This window comes from Falco punctatus (assembly GCF_963210335.1).
Source record: "Falco punctatus genome assembly, chromosome: 4".
Taxonomy (NCBI): Eukaryota; Metazoa; Chordata; class Aves; order Falconiformes; family Falconidae; genus Falco; species Falco punctatus.
The window spans coordinates 6,604,243-6,625,810 of NC_137583.1; the positions used below are offsets into that span (position 1 = coordinate 6,604,243).

At 41.1% G+C, this 21,568-nt stretch overlaps 2 protein-coding genes across 2 annotated transcripts in view; both read left to right on the plus strand.

Annotated features, from left to right (window-relative positions):
• Nucleotides 1–21,568, plus strand: part of SFMBT1 (Scm like with four mbt domains 1) — an 89,635-nt gene that overhangs the window by 10,102 nt on the left and 57,965 nt on the right. The window lies entirely within an intron of this gene.
• LOC308063393 (uncharacterized protein) lies at nt 11–20,187 on the plus strand. The gene is made up of 2 exons (XM_080386318.1): nt 11–1,863; nt 20,158–20,187. The coding sequence occupies exon 1, from the start codon at nt 120–122 to the stop codon at nt 1,260–1,262; it is 1,143 nt and encodes a 380-aa protein (XP_080242444.1). The 5' UTR covers nt 11–119; the 3' UTR covers nt 1,263–1,863; nt 20,158–20,187.

Below are 21,568 nucleotides of genomic sequence, written 5' to 3' on the forward strand. Positions count from 1 at the left end.
GTGAGGCGGGCGGCGGCGGCGCTCGCGCGCGGGCGGAGCGGCCCCGCGCGCAGCTGTTGGCGGCGTTTTGCCGGCGGGGCGCGGGGCCCGGAGGGTTTTTCCGGGCTCTCGAAGTTTGGATGCGGGAAAAAGGCGGCGAGGGAGGAGGAGGAGGAGGAGGAGGAGAGGAGGAGGGGAGGGGAGGGGAGGGGGGGGAAGAGGCAGGCGGAGCGCGGCGGGGAGGCGGCGGCGGCAGCGGGGGGGCGCGCGCCTTCGCCCGCGCTGAGGCGCGATGCGCGGGGCTGGCCGGCCGCCGCCGCGCAACTGCCCGCGCGCAACTCTGCGCGCGCCCGCTAGGGGCCCGCGGCGCCCCGGCCCGCAGCGTCCCGCGGCGCTCGGGCCGAAGTTGCCCCTCCGAGCCGGCCCCGCGCCCCGCCGGGGGGGCGCCCGCCCGGGGACGCGCCCGGACCCCGCCGCCCGCCCGGCCCCCGCGGGAACTTTGTGCGCGCCGCGCCTCCGCCCCGGCGCGGCGGGTCCTTGCCCACGCCCGCGGGGGGCCGAGCCCACCGAGCGCCTCTCGCTCGCCCCCCTCCCCCTCAAAATGGCGGTGGAAGGGGACCTTTAAACCCCGCTCCGCTCAGCTCCGCACCCCCGCCGGGCGCGGCCGTGCTTCGTTCGGCGCGGCGCGCGTCCCGCCCAGGGCAGCGGTTGGCGTCGCTCCCCGTCAAGTGGCCCGTCAGCGGGCGGCTCTTCGCCTCCCGTTCTGGGTGGGTGGGTGTGGGGGGAGAGGGGCGGGCACCGCCTCCGCGGCCGCGCCGCCGGCTCTCCCGCAGCGCCGCCGCCCGCGCTGCGGGGCCTGCGCTGCCGCGGGGCCGGGCATTGTATGCGCGCCGCGCCCGCCGCCGCCGCTCCGCACCTCCGGCGTCCCCGCGCCCGGCGGCGCTCCGGCGGGCGAGAGCCTTTGTCTCTCGGGGAGTCGGTCTGCGCTGCCCGCCGTCTCAGCACCTGAAGTCGTAAATCCGCCGCCGGTGACAGTGCCGGGGCGCCCGCCGAGGTGGCGGCGATGCCCCGGGACGCCAACTTCGGGCCGGGGAGGACCGGGCGCCGGGGCCGCGGCTGCCGGAGGGCTCCCGCCCGGCAGCGCCGGCTGGGAGCGGGAGGGCGGGATGCCCGCATGGGGGGGGCTGTGCAAGTTTTCCGTCTGTGGCTTTCGCAAACTTGTTACTAGGGCTCCCCCCTTCCCCCCCCCCCCCCCCCCCCGCCCCCCTCCACAGTGGAAATAATGAAAAGAGAAGAAAAACAACGCGGGCAGTTAATTGTGAATTTTTAACTACGTGCGCTATCGCAGTTCCACAAGGCCTGTATTTATTCTAGAAATAAGCCAGCAATGCCCATTTCACAGTCACATGTTGGCTTTAGCTGGACAATTTTACCTACTTTGGAGAAACTTGTTGCCGTTATTAAACGTTTTTACGTGGTAACCTTTACGTCTGTCAGTTTTGCCTGCTCTGACAGCAGAATTCTGGTGGGAGAGGTTTTACAGCTAAAGAAAGGGCCTACCTTGCTGTTTCTTTGCTGTTGCTTCCTTCACGGGAGCTGGCTGCTGTCGGTAGCCCAAGAGGTTACCATAGCAAACATCTTTGTGAGGCAGAATATAAGGTGCACCGTGCAGAAGTCACACTGGAGAAAATGATAACCGGTCTTGTAACTTCAGAAATACCATTGTTTTGCAGCTTGCTTGAGGTTTGCTATGTATATGAACTGGTCAGAAGCATCTGATGGGAAAAAGTTGTTGATAGGAAATAGTCTTGCCCTTACTGGAGTGGAGGCTGTAACTTCTAGCGTCTGCAGCACCCAGCAGGATGGATTGGTGATCTGGCTAAGGTCGGTGTGACTGCTGCTTCAAAATAGCCAGCTTTTTGGGCAGAGTAAATCAACAGCAAGATGAAAATATATCAGTTAAGCAAAAAAGTAGGTTTCCTGTGTGGTAGGTACTACTGAAATGGATTTTACAATTAAAAAAAAAAAAAAAAAGAGTAAAAAAGCATCTGCCTATCTAAAAGATTATCTCTAGGAAGAAGACTTAGTGGGCTTCCTGCCTTCCATCCAGCCATTTCCTCTTTTGGTTTGGAGTTGTTGCTGTGATTGAAGGATGAGAATGAAATCTAGTTCTACCCAGAACCTATGCTAGTGGAAAAACGGGAAGATGCTTCTGCACAAGACGGACAACAAAATAAAAGGATAGATCTCACTGTACCTTTTTTTTTTTTTTTTTTATCATTTGTATACCTAAGACTTGGAAGTGTTGGGGGGATGGTTTTCTGTATGTCTCTGCTGGGCAGTTACATTGGAAGACTTAAGTATCCTGTTGTGTTAAAGCTGGCACACACGTTCTCCACAGGAGACAGCAGTGCAAGATAGATGGCTGAGAAACAGTGGCAGGACTTAGTAGTTATTGATCTGTATGGTTTTTCCTTTGCAGCTTTTTTTCCCCTTCTACTATTAATTTGTTGGTATTGAATTAGCTGATTCTTAAACCTGGCAAATCTCCTAAGCAATTGCTGTGTGGAAAAGAAAGGTGGGTTAAGTGTAAGGTGACATGTTAATGACTGGTATAGTTTGCATGGTGTAATCTTTATATTCTGAGAACCCTTTCGCTGTCTTGTGGGGAAGATGTTAAAGAGCATTGCGAAAATACTTTTGTCATGATATGTTTTGGTAACACGTTGCAGGGTTTCTTTGTTGTCGTTTCATGGCAGACCAATGACAGCTGTAGACCTTTGCCTTTCTGTCATGCTTACTTTTTGAATCCACTGGATTTGTTGTTGGAAATCACTTATAACATCATTGACTATGCTTCCATTTGTGAAGTTTGGCCATGGCAGATCACCATGTGACGACACAGACATCTATACGGTCACTTTGCACTGGCTTGACTTAAGTAGTTGTCCTACAAGTGATGCACTTTAGACACATGGCAACTTAATTACATGAACACTCATCTTAAGTTCACTAACTTGTCCTTTAAGCGAAGGAGAAATTGAAAACTGGGGTGTGTTTAGTAAGAGGCATTTTGTAGAGAACTACTTTCAATACCTAAAAACACAGGGCTTTTATTACATCAGTTGTTCCCATATTAACATGGCGATTTTAGTGTTAGGAGTAGTCTTCAGATCTGGATTCTTGACATTTTAGTGTGCATTTGTATATCTTGCAGATTGGTCATTGATTTAAAACCCTGTAGCCTGTGTAAGTTACAAATGTGTTCTGGAACTATAACATCTTTCTTTTGTGCTGTCCATCTGACTCATCTTGCTCGAAGATTAGCAGACTTTATTGTGTTGTCTTTCTTTGTTTTGGTAGCTTTGAGCATCAGTGTTGCTGCTGGTAGTGGACTTGACTCAGCCCATTTCCTCCTGCTTTTGGGAAGTGGGTATCAGTTTTTAGGTCATACTTTAAACTTGAAGTGGGTGTTGTCTAAAGCTTTTAGGTTTGGTTTGTTTTGTTTTCCCCTCTTACAATTACTTTCTTATTTTAAAAGTCAGGGGATAAAGTAAGGGGGTGGGAGTTGATTTTTTTCTTTTGTTTTGTTTTGATTCAGATGCTTGATGAAATTGTCCTGAAGGCAAATGTTGTGTTAGTGTGCAAGATCCTGAAAGCGAGATTTAGCAGTTTGCATTTTCGAAGTTAGCAAAAGCTGGAAATGAGAGTAAATTTAAACCTTAATTATATATTAATATCTTATTATTTTAAAAGCCATGTCATCAGTGTAATGCTGTTTTTTATGTAACTATATATTTTATATTTATATATATATATGTTTATATATATGTAAATATATATTTTCTAACTTTAATCCATAGTCCTTTCTACTGCTCAAGTTTTTTTACATTGATAAAGCCTATGAAGGAAGCACTGAGGTGTTACTGCTTATTTGATTTTTAAATGGTTTTGGTTCTAAGGGTATAGAATATTATTTTTTTTAAGTAATACTTAGTGTGTGTAAGACAGACATACGCATTTGTGTTCACTCTGTATCCATGCTGATTTTTCCTTCCTTTTCCTGGACTTTGCTGACGACCTTTGTGAATTGGTGGTGATCATGGAAGAATTATTATTATTGTTGTTGTCATTATTTTATTTTGTGGGTGAGATTGTATTTTTTTAGTGTTCTTAGCAAAGGCTAGTGTGTAGAATTGAGGTATTACAACATGAATTCTATTCTGCATTCTTAATAGGGCATCTCTTAGGGGAATCGCTTGTTTGCCTGTTTAAAATGTTCCCCTATGAGAAAGGAGGGGGTGAGCTTAGGCTGGAACAAGTTATTCTGCCTGTTAGTTGGGACTCCCCAGGTAACTCTCCACATCTCTGGGAAGTTGGTGTGTTTTAACTAATGCAAAGCTGCGTAGTAGTTACAGAGTTCTAGATGAATGCTTTAAAAAACACTCTGAAGATGGAAAGTGGTAAATCTTAGGGGTAGCTTTCTGCTTTGTTTGTTCTAGTAGTACTGGATTATCACCCACAGACACCTCTGGAGGAGGGGTTTGCTAGGAATTGTGCAAGCAAACAAGGCCTGGGAGCCGCAGGACCAAGGAAGTCCGAGTCCCAAGTGCTCTTTCTTCCTCTGTCTCCCCCTCCTCTTTTTCCTTTCTTTCCTCTTCTGGATTTTCTGTGGTACCTGCATTAGTCCTTTCTTTCAATGGAGACATGGATGTTTAGATTCCTTTTCCTTGTGAAAATAGGCACCCAAGTACAATACTTGTAGGATCTTAATACCATTGAGACCCCTGCCTGTCTGTCATATTTTGTTGACTGGGTGTAATGAAGAGTCAGGAGAGGACAGACAGAAAGCTGTGTACATGCAGACATTTCAGATTAATCAAATGAGCCTTGTGTCTTAAGAAAACCAGGTAAGCAATAACATTAAAACCAAAAGTAAGAAGACTTCATTAATGTTTGTAGTAGAATAGCCATCTCTTCTGTAGATGCCTGAACTCCCATACTAGGATTTCTGCTCTTTCAGGCTGGCTTTTTTTAATAAGACAGAGCAGCCTTAAATGACACTGGCTTTTTGCTGCACGGATTACTTCCTGTAAACAATGCTCAAATAGGAGTTTTTCCTTCACTTAAAGTAGGTGGGAGCCATGTGTGTTTTGTTTTGGCTTTTTTCACCCATTCGGATTTGGCAGGTGGACTGATTGCAGGTGTTTACCTACAGTTCAGGTGAGTTGCTATGTACAGAAGTAATTTTAACAATTTTTTCAGATTATGTAGACATTTAAAATGTGGTTATTATCCCTAGAGTCACCCTGAGCAGCAGCTTACTGGTTTTCAAGGTGGTTGTTTTTATTGCTGTGGCACTTCATTTGCACTGGTTTATTTGCTGTTACACTTGAGGACACTCGTGTTCGCTATAGAAATGATCTCTTCCTTCAAACAGATGAGTTGGGAAGGAGACCCGTGGAATTTGATGTTATCTAAAAATGATGCAGCTATTAAACCAGCTTTGAGATTCTCTGAGAGTACTGATGAGAGCGAAGAGATGCATCTTGGATTTTATTTATTTTTTTTCTCGAAGAGTAAACTATGCAGGGCTGAGTGACCTCCTCTCACATTTTGGCTGATTGGAGTCAAGGGCTCTCAGCATATCTCAAGAGGTGCTCTGTCTTGCTGAATTGGGTCATTGGTTGAAAGTAATGGTGGTGGTGGTGAGCTCTGCAAGGTTTTGCTGTTTGTCACTTAAGCTTTTTCAAGGATGTAAGGGACTGGAGCAGTGATATTGAAGTAGATATCAAGTGGATTGGAGAAGGTGAACTCCGTCTTGATATATGTAGAGGCTGTAGTCTATTTCTTCTGGGGATGGGTGAGAGAAAGCCATAAATAGCACCTTCAGATTTGTCATTGTTTCCAGAAGAAACTGATCAAGTCAGGAAGTGAAGGCACTTCCCCCTCTGATGCTGGGTGCACATTTATTACAAATGGCTCTGAGAGTTCTGTGGGTGTCTTGCCTCTCCGTACTGGAGTAAGCGATGCCTTGTCATTTCTTATCTCTTTCTTGGTCTCTTGACCTGTGAGAATATATATGCTTAAGATTTTATTTGGGATATGTTTTTTCTTTTTGTAGCTTGACTGAAGTAAACACATTGAGGAATACCCAGCTCCTCAGGAATCATAGCAATGTGCATGTTTGCAGCTCGAGCATGCTCTTTGCTCTGTGCATGGGGAGCCATGGCCTCGGGTTTAAAAAAAGAAAGTTGTCTTGAAATAACATTAAAAGTATTTTAAATCTGAGGACTGTGAAACTACATTATACTGTAAAGCCCTGTCTGAAACTAGGGTGAGTTTTTTGTAAGTATCTTTCTCTCAAAGCATCTTCTATTGAAAGGAGGCCACCATTGGCCTCGGTGCCCATTAGCTTTGCTCCAAGAATGAGGATGCGGTGCTGAAAAAGCTGTGGTGTTTCTACGCCAATGCTGAGAAATGCTATTGAAGCCTGACGGGTGTATGTGTTATCTACACAGTCTTTCTCTCTCATATATGTGTTAGTATTTATTTTTTCCTAATGTCAAGTTCCAAATATAACCCCATTCATGTGTTAAGTACTACACTGTTCAAGTGGTGTTTTAATGTAAACGTGTACAACAAAATTCTTAAAGAACAGAATGGTAGGAAATGCCTAGCAGACAGGCAGGGTGAAAACATGGGATGTTTTCTTGCAGTTTGGCCAGCAGAACTCATATAATGCACAACCTAAAAGAGAAATCATTGAAGAAGGCAGTGGTTCCTTCCAGGATTAACTCTGTTCATTGCTCTTTAAAGTGTTACCATGAGGGTTAAACTAATGGCCCTAAGAAATAATGAAAGTGCAGGATCAGTCAGAAGTGTTACATATATAGCACTAATTGGCCAATTGAACGGAACTAATCAACTCCTTCTAAACAAATGTGGCTGTGGGCACAGGCATATGAAAATCTTCCTCTCTTTCAGGGAAGTTTTTTCTCCTTTATTTACAAAATAAGACTTAATCAAGTTAGCAGCAAGGCTTTTTAATCCAGTGGCCAAGAGCAAAACTCTGCTTTTTGAGGTGACTGTTTTATGTCTTATTTGTTTAACTTTTTAAATAGTTTTGGAGGAGGGGGAAGGAGCTGAATTTTGAATTCCTATTGCTGTTGTGGCCAAATCCTACTTTTTGAACTTACTCTGTAGGAAATTCAAGCATGTGTTTTGTCACTCGTCTTAATGAAAACCAGTGTATTTAGAGGAGTGGCTTGGCTAAGTATATGAATCCAGAGTTTATGGTGATAATAAGCCAGTTCTAGATAATTCTACCCTTGCTGCAAGTGTAGAGGGAGTGTGTCCAACAGTTAGTTTGGTTGGGTTTGGTTTTTCAACCAGTTCAGCTAACGTAAGTAAGAGAGAATGTATGGAAACTGAAAAATCAGGGAAGATTGCCCCTTCTTCTTCCAGTCTTGGTACAAAAGACAGGAGCATAACAGCTGGAAGGATAAATGACAAGAAAATAAAACTTCCTTAATTGCAGTTAACATTGCTTACTTTATATCTGTAGTAAACTGAAAAACAAAATACTGTTTTCTTTGTTTTCTCTGTATATGCTTTTAAGGTAAGAATATTACTTAGCTAAGTAAAATGAAATTTTTTATTTCTAACTGGAGTCTAATTTCCAGTTAAAAGCAACTTGACATAAATTATAATTCTTATGATTATGCAATAAGAAATACAGAAATTACCTTTTTATAGTAAAGCTAGGTTGGTTTTTTTAATTGAAATATTCTGGTTTAATCGTTTGCATTTATGCTTTGTTTCCAAACAGTGGTGGAATCTTACTGGGAACGATTTTTAGGTTATTGAGAAATTGCATTATTACATAGTTCAATATGCTTTTATTTAAAGCAATTTATAGAAATGCTTTTCTTTTGTGCTGTTATGTAGATAATTACATTAAAATACGCTTTGTCAGGCTTGATCATTCTTATATGCAAATGTGAGTGATAAATAATGTTACAAAACAATATAACAACTGTCTATCAACTGCTGGAGGCACCTTTATTGGAAAATAGCAGCATTGATGTTTCTAAAGAAGTATCTTATCAGAAACATGGGTTATATGGTGGTTACAATGGTCAGACTGGAAGAGTCTCTGAAACAAGCAGTGTATTTTGGATTTCAAAGACTAATAGTGTACAGTTTCTTTAGTATCTGCCCAGAAGGGAGAAATCTGTCTTATCCACGAACAGCATGGCAAAATCCATTTCAGTGTATCAAATCAACTCTTCTGAGATTCTACATTAGCGGTGGGATTTGAAAGAGCAGTACCAGCATGCTAGGTGTTGGAGGTGGCTGAGAAGTTTCTCTCTGTTGCTGGAGAAAGAGCGACCTCAAGTCTTGCTTAAGTTATGACAAGCATAAAAATTGCCATAATGCGTCAGATCAGTAGGACACCTGATCCCGTGTCACACCTCAGAAACCTTTTGAAATGAGGATAAGAAACGGTGAAGTAGAGCATGATCCTTCTCGCAGTCAGTGACACGGCTGCGTAGGAACCCATCATTTGACCTGTTATTCTCTGTTAGTTTGTCTAATCCCTTCTGAATCCACAACTTCCTATGGTTATGAATCTACAGTTTAATTATGTGCAATGTGAAAAGGTGCTCAGTTTGTGTTTTCTGGTTCTAGTGGTAGAAGAAATAGTGAATAACCTTTCCTTATTCTTCATTTTCATGCTAGTTTTGATTTTACACATCTCTGTTGTGATCTTCCGTGGGTGCACTGTTCAGCTCAGAGAAGGAACCAATTTTGTTGTACAGAGATGCTGAAGCCTATCCACAGCTTCTGTGTGTGTGCCGAGCTGGACTGGGCAGGACTGCTCTTTCTGGCTGCAGGTGTTTCTTAACTTTCCTGTAAAACCGAATGACACATCAGTCTGTTAGTATAGAAGTATTTCAGACCTCTGATCTTTGACACCTTTTTTGTGCACCTTCTAGTCTTGCCATGGCCATTTGACACCAGCACTGCATGTTTTGTCTCAAGTTGCTCTGGATTTCTAGAATTGTGACACAATGTTTTCTGTTTTCTTCTCCACTCCCTGGGGCTCTTAATGAGTAGGGAATTGATGCACCAAGAGAATTAGTCATTAAAATTTCAAAATCCTGAGTTGCAGTAGCTAATTTAGATCTCATTGTATAGGTGAGGTTATTTCTTTTTCTATGTCTTATTATCCTGCCTTGAATTTCATCTTCTATTATTCTCCTGTTCTTAGTAAAGAACATTTATTTTTCATCTCTTAAAATAGTTCTGTATCATCTTAAAACTTTGCACCTATTTCATATTTGTGTGCTTCTCTTGAAAAGCAGGACTCCGTACAGACTCACTAGTACTCCTTTCACACTGAAAAATAATTTTTTATTTCTATCATTACTTCCTGTCTTTATAACCAGCCTTTAAAGTATGAGATAATCTTCCAGAAAATGCTCCAAAATTATTTAAGCCTCTGTGGACAAACAGTAAGTCCTGGAAAGATGGTACTGTGTCTGTAGACACAAAGCTTGCATGATGTTTGCTCTCCTTTACTTGTGTTGAAGACACTGAATGGGAATTAATGGTGCTCAGAGCTTCCCACAGTTGAAACCTGAACATTGTGCACTGGTCTGATCTGTTTCGAGGAGGTATTTCTGTACTAGGCTTGCAGTCAGAGGGCATGGGAAGCGGTGTGTTGGTTGCTCAGGGGAGCTGTGCGTGAGGTGCTGGCCTTTAAATTTAGGTGGCCACAGCTTCTGTCCTTGTTGGCCTTTGGACACTCATGGAGGTATTTTGCAGGGGAGGGGGGGGAAATTAAATTGAGTAAAACTAAATTGCATCCTTATAGCAACATTAATACTGAAAAAATATTGCCATATACAAAAGACCCTTAAACTGGCACTTCTTAGCACTTACAGTGCACAATTCTTTTTTAATTTAAGGAAGTTTTCATTGTGAGGATGGAGGATGTATAAACTAGAAATGCTGATACAACTTCTTATGGTTTGCTGTTAGTTTTTGACCACCATCTCACCTGAGGTGACAATTAAACTAGTGTTTGCCCTTAATATCCAGCTTGTGTCACACCCTTAGTAAAACTTACTTCTTGATAAGTTATTTGATGAATTAATTTAATGAAGTTATCTTTGACTGGATCTGCTGTGCAACATGTGGTATGGAGTTTAATGCTGGTGTTTTCAACATTTAAAAAATCCTATTCTGAACTTCCCAGGTTCTGAAGTTTGTAAAATGCTGTTAATTCAGATGAGTATTCCAGGCTTCCACACAGCCACCAAGCCTGCATAGCTGCTGTGGTGTAAACGTGTCACCAGTTTGGAAAGTGGCAAAACGAACATCCCTAGCCTAGATGAAAGGGGTAAGGTCAGTCTCCTTTTATGGTGCTTTGTGGAGTTCCCTGTGTCTCACACCTGTGTGATGTGCACAAGAGAACATGGATTTTGCATTTAATCCATACTATATGCGAATTTACCACAGTCCAAAGGAATTATATTGCACATGAATTACTTCTGTATAAGGTAATAAGTGCGTTGGAGATTGTTGAATCAAGAAGCCAGAAAAGTGATTTCATTGTGCTTTTAATGAGTGTTTCTCTGTCGGCTCTTTTGAAAAAGCCATTCATTATTTCTCTGTACCTCAGCAGTTTTCTGTTCATTTTGTGGCCATTTGCTTCTCCTGGGTGTGCACAGCCCTGGTATAGAAGAACAAGCTTTTAATCTTGTGTGTTTAGAAGACTATTTTTGTAACCATAAGGGCTAACAAAGTACCTTACAAGAATTAAAGTTAAGATACTGCAGAGGTGTTGACCTCAGCTTTGGAAAGCTTTTAGGGAGTATTTTTTTCTAGGCCAGTTCTTCACTCAATTTATGGGCTTGTTTTGCATAGAGATCTGATAATTCATTTTTTTACATTCTTGTTACACCTAGAAGTGATCATGGCAGTGCTTGTCTGTGCAGTTTCCAGTTGCAGCTGAGGGCAGCACTTAAGTGTGAGATGGTGTAATTTACATCCAACACTGCACTTTCTGCTTAATGTTTTCCTAGCAGCTCCATATCTATACGGAGCAAATCAAAACAGACTTGGGCTGTCAGCAGAGATGTTTCTTAAACACAACCAAGCAAACAGTTTTCTTTTCCATTTAATCAAGAGTGTATTTAAAATTGAATCTCACAGCAGAAGCACATGATTATAATACATACAGGTATTTCTGGGGGTTTTAGCTCTTAAGAACTTCCATGGGCATACATTTAGATGCAGAATATTGACTTAGGGGAATAAGATCTAGGAGACTTCATAAAAGAACTTTTTAGGAAGTGTTTTCAGGACAAGGATATCCTTTGATTTTTCTGAGGCACTGTTTTTATTACATCCTGCTATAAAATTAAAATTCTGGTTTAATAATCACAACTATTGATTCCAAAGTTGAAATGGAACTTGAATAGAAGAATATTATCTCTCTTTCATATTTATATGTTAACATTAGAAATAAGCTTGCATGTGCCAGCAGAGTAATGCCTGAAAACATATACACTGAACTTTGCAGGGATGGGGCTGCAAAAATAATTCAATGGGGGGGGGGAATTGAAAATGCTCTTTATGACAGCGTAAATATTCCAGTGTTGTCAGGATCAAGCTTTGAAATAGTTCTCCTAAAAATAGAGGAATCTTTTTTCAGTTGCACTCTGTCTTTTGAGCCCTTAGGCTCAAGTCTTGTTTTTCTCTCTGTATGAACAGAAGTGCAAAAAAAATCTTAAAATGAGAACAGATTTTCCTGTAATTTTACCACTCCTCATGCTGGGGTAATAAGAACATCATCACTTACTGTGAGCTCTTCTCTAAAACCCTGTGCTGTCACTATTCTTAGGCCTTTAGGTCTGTTAATGTTCTTGTGATTTGAAATTTTTACCGTTGAAAGCTGTTGTCTTTTATTATTATTATTTTACTCTTTTTATTCTTTTTTCCCCCTTTTTTTTTTAAGCTTTCAGTACTTTTTAAAGGGCAGAATGGGAAGGAAGTATGTCAGTTAATGAGCAATAACAAAAGACAAGGCCATATTTTTGTGGCATTGCCTGGAGAGAGAGGCTTCCATGATTTAGCACAGCTCATAATACTGTAATTCCATTTAGGAGGAAAAGATATGGGGGAAAGCTGTGTTTTGCCATCACAGTTTGTACGTGCAAAGAGTAGTAGTCTTAGTAGTGATTCAGATGGAGCTTTAGCAAGTTAAAACAGCATTTCACTGAATAATGCAGAAACAGTTCACAAGTCACAGTGAAAATAGGTGGCTGTTTGGCTCCCCATCAGAAGGTTTGAAGATCATGGTTGGTTGAAGATGTTCCAAGATCAAATGCAGGGACTTTTGAAGATTATTTATGTTGGCGCCTGAAGAGTCTCAGAATTAATCAATCTACCAATATGTATACTGGCTTTACAGCCAGCCCAGTGTCTATGTTTTTCTCAGTTTTCTAGACTTAAAATGCCACATTTAAAGTCGTGTTGCTCTGAAGTGTTTTCACGGCCTGTTATGAAACTTAACTTACGCACTTAACAGGAAGGGCTTGGGTGCTGCTTTAACACCTGAAACATATTAAGTAATTCAGTCTGTAAGGTGAGAAGTAACCGTATTTCTGTGCTTTTAGCCTGTTATTATTGCTGCTTGGACATAAGAGATGTGCTGGCAGTGGAACTGCAATAGTGGCCAAGTTCTGCACTGTAAGTAATTCTAGCAGGAAAAGGATTTTCTTTTCACATACGAAACGTTAAGTGTAGGGGCATCAGTCAGGAGAGCATGTTAGTGACACAATGGCAGTGTATTGAAGCTAGCTTGTCTTTGTGAGATTTGTTGGATCTTACAGGTAGAATGAAGAACAACTTATGGTACCCAAACCTGTCAGTAATTTCAAATAGCCTATACAAAAGTGTGTCCTGTAAACATCTACTGGTTCAATAGAATTTTTCAAAGCCCTTGTGATGGAGCTTGAGACATTGATATTTCTGGGATCCCTTCAGATACAAAAGGAAATTTTTTTTCATTATCATTATAATGTCCTTCCTTTAGATATACATTTATTTCCATTAAAAACATATTTGCTAGTCTGAACTGGAACCCTTTTAAAGCAAAATGTGAATGAAATCTTGGAAAGCAGTGGGAGATCTCAGGACTCTGCAGTGAAAGAATTGAACTCTGCCATTCACAGTCTCTTATGAATAAAGTTAGCCTTCTAAAGATAAAAGAAAATTCAATTACAAAGCAAGAAGGAGGGTGAAGGGGTGTAATTAAAACACATAATCCTAAAACCAACATGAACAGTCCTTTTTCATGTTATACTTAAAGCAGTCTGCTTTGTGTGTGCAGTTGCTGTTGCTTAAGATTATTGATTTAGTTTCCTAGGGGAAACACTTTGAGAGGCTGTGAAAAGGATGACGTCTGTTGGTGTAATGGGTAGCGTGATTTCACGCAAGCATTGTACTTATGGGCAGGTTGATGGAGAGTTTTCCTTTACAGCTAGCTAATCTTTCTTAAAAACAAACAAACAAAACCAAGCCAAAACCAAAGTACTGCTTCTGCTTTTTTCTCACGCTAAAGGCAGTTGTCCTAGCAGACAGAGAATGAGTGCTTCAGGCAGCAGAAGAAACCAAAGGCAACACCAGGACAGATTGTCCTCTCCTGTTACATTGACACCAGTGGTTGCTTCCCAGAGTTTAGTAGTTTGGACCCTGATTCTCAGAGTGGAGTCCAGCTTCCATTGAAGGGATCAACGTTGGTACCTAAAACCTTTGATAGGATATATGGCCTGAGGTCTGCATTAATCTGGAAACTTGAAAAATCTCTTTAGAGATTTGTGATAAATGCTGATGTTGTGTTATAGTAAATACACATCTGCTCTGCATCATTGTTTCTCTGCTCATTAGCTGCTTAGCCTTGTGCTAATGGCAGGAGTTGGGTTAGAGCACGCATCTCTCTAGTGAAGCATTTCCTGGCTGGAGCTAGAAGCATTTCATTATCAGGACTGGCTTTTATGATAAAAATATTCTGATTCCATCTAGTGGGGTGAAGCTGTACATACACACACTGACCTGCTCACCACAGCTCTGTGTAGGAAATGAGTATCTGTAGGCGTGCACGAGTAATTGAAGTTGACAGGCTGTCCCTCTTTCGGACCTCATTCCTTCAGGAACTGCAGCTGGTTTGATTTCACAAACATGGATGATGTCTGATTGATGGAGAGGAAGAAGCTGTGGGGAAGGAAAGGTGGGAGGGAGCTGGCAAAAGAAAAATGAAGGTGACTGTAGAAATCAGGATTAAACATGAACGTCACAGTCAAGAGGTTTCACAATGTCTTTTGAATGCTCTTCTCATGCTCTTAATACCGTTGAAAAACCCATCTCTTTCCCAGTACTCTGGAGTTAAGTATTACAGTTTCCTTGGCTTATTTAATATGTTAGACTGATAGCTTGATAAAATATATAGTACTATTATTTCATGAGTTATTTCTTACAAAAAATTTCTCCACAGAGAAATTTTTTGTGAATTGCAAAGAATGCCAATTTCTTGTAGTAGTTGGATGTGCATATCTTGGTTTCTGCTCAGGTACTGTGTGTAAGTTTATAGAAAGCTTGCTGCTTATATTGAGTGAACTTAATGTAAAAAAAAAAAACGCAAATTTTGTAATGGCTTTTCTTAGTCAAAAAACATTCTTCACTCCTGTAATCTTTTACCAGGTATACCTGGTAGCCTGCTTGTCTGCTTTTGTAAAAATGGCTTGTGTTGTCAGTTTAGTTCCTTTGATAAAACTAGTAATTAAAAAATATGCAATTAGAAACTAAAAGCAGCTATACTTTTCAGCTACAGAAAGCAAGTGTGTAATCACACTGCTCTGATGAACAGGTTCCTGGAATCAGTTTGCAACCAGTGCATTTGCATTTTGAATCTATTAAAAAGGCACAGTCCTTTCAGAAAAAGTCACAGAAAAACCTGTCTCTGTGAGATGAACATGCTTGTTTTCTCCTGTTCTGGTAGGAAATACAAGTGGAGGAACCTTAGTAGCATTTTTCATGAATTGAAGTACTCGTGTGTGACTCAGATTCTTCCCTGAGGATGTTTCCTGGTGGCTAGTGTCAGACAGAGAAGTCCCAGGCTTCAGTTTGAAACTGGCATTTCCCAAATACATGTCTTGCATTGAAAGTTTCACAGTAGCTTTTAAATGCCTTTAAGTGACTGTAGTCCTTTGAGGAACTTCATTTACAATGGGTTTGATAATTAGTTGTTGGCAGTGTGATGCTGTTGCAGGGGAAAGGAGCTGGGGTTGGGGGGAAAGTCTTAATGGTGGCTAAACCAACTTTTGGGATGGATTGAATTAATGGTGGAACTGGAGTGCAAATATTTGGGTCTTGAAGGCTGTAAGAGTGACTTCCATGTATTTAATGAAATATCTTAGGAAGAAATTTGAGTATTGGCAGAGAACCACAGCAAGGGGAAGGTAGAGACTTCTAAAAATAAAATACACAACAAACTCCCTGAGTTTTTATCAAGTCTCATAGGTAATGCTGAATGTTTAAAATCTTTGTGGATCATCATAATAGCTTGGGATGTTGCTATAGAGTACTATCATATTGTACAAATGTATTCTATATGTTTCTGATGCTTCCTCATAAAAAAAGTTACAGACTTAACATTTTCACGTGCTGTAGGTGCCAAAGTGGTGTAGAGTGACCTACAGAGCAGATTAAATACAAGGCAGTCGTACATGCTCACTGGTGACTCTCCATTCCCCTACAACAGCAGTTTACCATTTCTACGATTTCCACTTTAGGTATTTTTACAGAAAAACCTAAGGTACCAACACTCTTACCTTTTGCGCATGTTTGTATCTTCCCACTTTTGACAGTGGTTTGTTAACTCTGAAGCCCAGTTATTATTGCCACTGCAATTCTGGGGATATACGGCTGCCGACACTTGCTTTCAGCAGTTGTTTCGGGTTTTTTCTGAATCATTAAGGTTGTTCTGTAACGAGGCATGAACATATGTGTTTGCAGGCTGTAGATGTACATTTGAGATGGCTCCCTTCATTGACTTGGTCATAAAATATCTTCTCTGCCAACAGGCTGAATTATTTCATATACTACTAATACGAAGTTACATAGGGTCCCTAAACGTACACGGTATTTCTCTTTACCTGTTGTCTAAAGTTTGCTTCAGAGAAGCAAGTGGAAGTTATTTAATGGAAAGAGAGCCTAGTTTTAGTTCATCCACCTGAAAAACTTGAGGAAGGGTGGCCTGTGATTTGAAAAACTAAAAAAAAAAAAGAAAAAATTTAAACTGTAAAATTATTGGCTTAATTTGGCTGCAGGTAAGCTAATAGAGCTGATCATTAGGACTTGTTATCCTGTTCCCTTCAATAACCAATCAATTGTAAATGAATAACTTTTAGCAAGATTATTGTAACTGGAGTTTTATTTAAACTTCTCTGTATTGTTGTTCCCTTACATCAGTCACTAAGACTTCAAGTGTGGCTGTTCCTTAACCTGATTTCATCCAAATAATCCGGTATTATAAATGGTTTTAAGCATAAAAAGCTAGTTTTGACAGTCCTCTATAGGAAGCTGCAGTGATAACTAACATTCTCTGATAATTTTTCATTATCTGTTTGTTAACTCTTATCTAAAAAGCAGAATGAGCTTGGGCTAAAACTCTTCCCATCGATGTAGACACTACAATTTTGCTAGATAGATAAAATTTAACATTGGAAAACCAAACCTTTGCAGGTTTACCTTTTTATCCTCTTACCACCCTCTTCCCTGCAAAATGACAAAGCCTTTGCAGACATTGTATGAATAAAAAAAGGCTGAAACCATTTGTCCTGTCATGAAAATAACACGTTTGCAGTAACATTAGTTCAGAGTTGCAGTAGATAAGAGGTGTAAATGTGCCTTCTGGGTTTTTGTGGGTTGCCTATCAGGTTTTAAAAATTGAAATGGAATATTGTGTTAGAACAGAAACAAGATTGTATCTACCCAAATACAAGAACCCTTTAAAATTATTGCAGAGTGACATGAGGAAAATTAGAGAGTTCGTGTTTGCTCATTCATGCTATCAGTATGCTTTGGGGCAAAAGATGAAGAGTGTCACAGTGAATGTAGTGGGTGGAAGAAAGACTTTGAATCTTGATCAGAGGAAGGGGAGGGACTAGTTCATGGAAGGACGCCGGCTGTATCTCTGCTTGTCAGGGCTGTGTTGGGGAATCTTGTGTCCCAGAAATAACAGTATGCCAAAGTGAGAAAATCTGGAATGGAACAGCCCATCATTTAATGTGCACATAATGCACAAAATGTAATGATCCATTCCCATTACCCGCCAGGTCTTTTGTTGCTTGGAGTCTTTCCGTAACAAACTTCCTTCTGAGGACAAAAAAAAAGAAAAAAGTTAAGAAAAACTCTTGGTTTCAGCTGTTGCAGCTTTTCAGTCCTTGTTAGATGTATGTAGTAATTGCAGCGAACATGTTTGCCTCTTCTGGTTAAGAGGTTTAAGCTGGTTTACAGACATCACATCAATAGTTTTTGACTTTCCAGGTGTAGCTGCCATCATGCTGGCAGCCCAGAGCTTCTTCACATGCTCTGTTTTCTCTGTCAAAACTGGTTTAGTAACGTGTTTCCTCTTACTTCTTATCTCTGCTCACCCTTGCTTACCGTGCACTTCAGCTGCAACAGCAGGGGGTATTCTTAACCTGCATAAAGTGTACATGCAAGATACTTAGGCTGATCAAACTGTGGACCAGTTCCTAGGTGAGCTTTAATGTTTTGCAAATCCCTTGAGCCATCCAGCTTTCTCAACATAAACATGTCAGGTGGCCTTTTCAGCTACTTGACCATGACTGTATTAGTGTGCAGAAACCTGTATGCTGTGCAAAATCTCTGTTTTCCCTTTACTTGATTACGGTTTCTCCCTAACCATGAGGTTTCCTGTTCTTCTGATGGTGTCTGGTTCTCCTCCTAAATTTTTATTATTATTTCTCTGATGTCATTATATATATAAAAGGTTGAATGATACTGTATTGAGCAGATGAGACCCAAGATCTAGCTTTTCATTTAATCTTATATTTAAGGCAAAGCTGTTGAGAAATGTGTTTTAATAATTTAATAAATGTTTTAAGGTTTATCACTTAATACATTTGAACAACTGAGGTGGCAGTCAGAACTTGCTGTGCTCCCTGGAGATCACGTAGAAAAATTGGGTAGAAATTTTGAATAAGGAAGATGCAGTATGAATAACTATAGTGGGATTTCTCAGAAGTGCTGACATATTCCACATGCTTTAAACTGTGCTGAAATCTGACTGTTTTGACCAACCCAAGAGCTGCAGTTCCTCCAATTTTTGATTGAATTTTGATTTCCTGTGTGACATTTCATAGTTACGATGCCGTGCTCCTGGGCTTCTCTTGAGAGGTCTCCTTTAGTTTGTGGCTGAAGTGGCCTGTATGGATTAGCTCTGGTTATGGGAGTCCGCCCTCTAGGTGGAGGCACTTTTAAAATGATTTTAACCTCTTTTAGCTTCCCCATTCAAAAATCTCTCTTAGTGCTTCTTTGCAAGAATACCCTTCTTTTAGTAAAAAGTTGGTACTGCAAATTACGATAGCATTGTGACCTTGCACACCTGAGCCGAATTCTTCATTTTTTATTTGTGTTAGAAGAAAAAGGCTGTTGGGAAGTACAAGTACAATACAGATGAGCAGGAGGCACCTGTCCTCTCTTGGGACATCTGATACAGTTGTTCAGCGATTTACAATAATAGTCTGAGTCTCTAGTAAGTAGAAATTTGATGTGAAGACTCTGATTGTACCTGGGGCATTACCCAGGTCTGCCACCAGATGATCTGACTTATTTTGCAGCTTTCCAGTATGTCGTGCAGAGTCACTTCAAGTGGGATGCTCGGAAAGCTGCCAGATGTTGTTTTGCTGGCTGTAGACAACACTCCCATATTAAGTCTTTAGCTTGGTGCATCGGAGGAGAAAAAGTACATGCTGTTAAAGTAGGAAGTTATTTTCAGCTTTACTGTTTAAAACAGAAGATCTGGTGTGCGAGCCTGGAATCCCATATTGCTAAAACAGTGAAGTGGCAGTGAAGAGTAAACCCCAATTTCTCATTTCCTCTTAACAACTCCCCAAGAGCATTTGATTTCAGTAGTTTTTCTTTAGATACTGATAGTGGATTAATGTAGTTATATTATAAATTAATAAGCCCTCATGGCATTTAATTTAACTCCTGCTTTATTTATTCCTATTGCTTTTATTGTCTTTAATGTCAGTGCTGCTATAAATTTTTGAAACTAATTTTGTGTGTCCTCTGCCCACAGTCTCTTGATAGCAAAGCGATACAGCTGTGCTAGAGTGATGACTAAAAATCACTGTAACAGAATTGGGATTTTTGTTTTGATAGGCATTTCTTTAAGATCAAAGGGATGTTTCTAAAAGACACTGTCATTTACTACCTGCCTTTTGAGTAGTTGTGAATTCTTGGTAATAGATGTTTATGATGTGATCTCGCTGTCTTAACTGACTGTAAATGCACCAGCTATGGAAAAATTAACTTGGGGGTTTGTGTTATAAGAAGGCATACTGAGAGCAGAGGCAGCCAGACAGTGTGTGGTTTACTCAGATCAAGAACATGCCCAATATCATGCAGTATTGCTAAGCTAATCTAAGTTGTATGTGTTAGTGACAACTAAAACCAGAACTCATTACACTTTTAGCAATTTGGATTAAAAGAATGAGAAGATTTTACGTCTGCTGAGCAGTTCTGTGGTAGTGCTGGATGTAACCACCTGACTGCTCTTCATCATACTGTGGCTTGTGGATCAGCTAAATGAAAGCTGGTCACAGGCACACTCAGACGTTGATGGCATTAGATTCATGACATTGCCACTACTTGCTCCATTTTATTTGTGTTTGTGGTAAAAATAATGAACTCGACTCGGGAGCAGGGAGGTCAGGTGACTTAAGAGCGGCTCTGAATTTTAACTTAGTCCTGAGCAGCATTTGGCTCTAACTTCTTTAATCCCCAGCTGCCTCCTAGGAAGGCAGTAGCTTTTTGGGAAAGCTTTTCTGATCAACCTCACCTACATATCTGCAGGTGGTGGAACTACCTGGAAACAGCCAGCCTGAGAAAAAAGCTGGTAAGTTCCAAATTTCTTCACTTTTCTCACTGCATTGGCTCCTGCCTGGGAGGGAGGATTGCATCCCTGTCTCTGTATTTAGATGCAACACTTTCTCTCGAAGCTTTCTAATTTGTATTATTTTTGTCTTTTCTCCTGGGTAAGAAAAAAGCCAAGACAAAGCAGACGAACTGGCTGATACGCTGTGTGGTTTCATTGCCTTGCTTTTAGGGAATATTGCTAGGAAAGCAGCACGCTGCAGGAAAGATGGACTGTCACGCTCCCATCTCTAGAGCTTGGCTGCAGATAGAGGCAGCCATGGTCTTGCTGCTTTCTAGAGCAGCGGTCTATCTTCCTAGGCTGGGCAGTAGACCTTTGAACTCATAATTTACTGCTCTTTAGATCTGTTCTACCTGTGTTACTCTAAACTCAGGAGAAATCATCATTCTCCAGTCCAAACCAGATCTGGCACCATAAACCAAATGGAATAAGCCTTAATTAAAATAAAAGATTGGTTGTGCAAGAAGAAATGTGAAGTAAAACCCACAAAACAACTTTATCTTTTTTATCTTGAGCAATGAGTGAAATGGCCAGGCTGAAGAATGGTTGGTTTTCTCAGGTTGTACGACTGGTGCTGTTTGTGCCAGGAGCCGGGAGGCAGCCTGGCTGCGGCTGCTGTATGGCTTCACAAATTCGAAGCACTGATTGCTGTCGTCCGTGCCAGCGCTATAGTTTACCAAATGTTTTTTCTGCTTACCCAGAGCAGAAGGCTCTCACAGATGATGCTTAAAGGTTGATGGCATTCCTCAGTTAGGGGCTTACTGATGTGGTGGTCCTGTTGTGATGATTCTGGCATCTTCAACATACCATATACTGTGGGTTTCAGGTAAAAGCAAGTAGATTTTTCCTTTCCTGAGTAATCAGCTCCACAGATCTGGTCCAGCTGACTGCATCATACAGAATGGATGTCCAAAGCTTTTGATAGTTCTAGATGAAGTATTATTTCCCATTGTGTTCAGCAAGTGCAAAGACGAGAAAGGAAGATATGCACCAAGCCCAACCCAATAAAAAGTAACACTGAATTATCTCAACAATGGACTGTTTGGGGTTTTTTCATCTGAAGAAACCTTTAGAGGACAGGCGCTCTGTTCTTGACAGTGACTGATGGATGTGACTCAGAGTCTAAACTGTAAACTGGCTCTCATATTGATTAAAATATATTTGTGTACCTTGCTGGGGGAGAAGGGAAAATTTTGATCTGGTGAGCTCAGATGAATTTTCATATGATGCTACTGTACAAATGAAACAACTGTTTTCACTATATTTTGGTTTCAGTTTGTATTCCTGGTCCATGGTAAATGAAGTTGTGGTACCTTTAAAAGCAGCTGA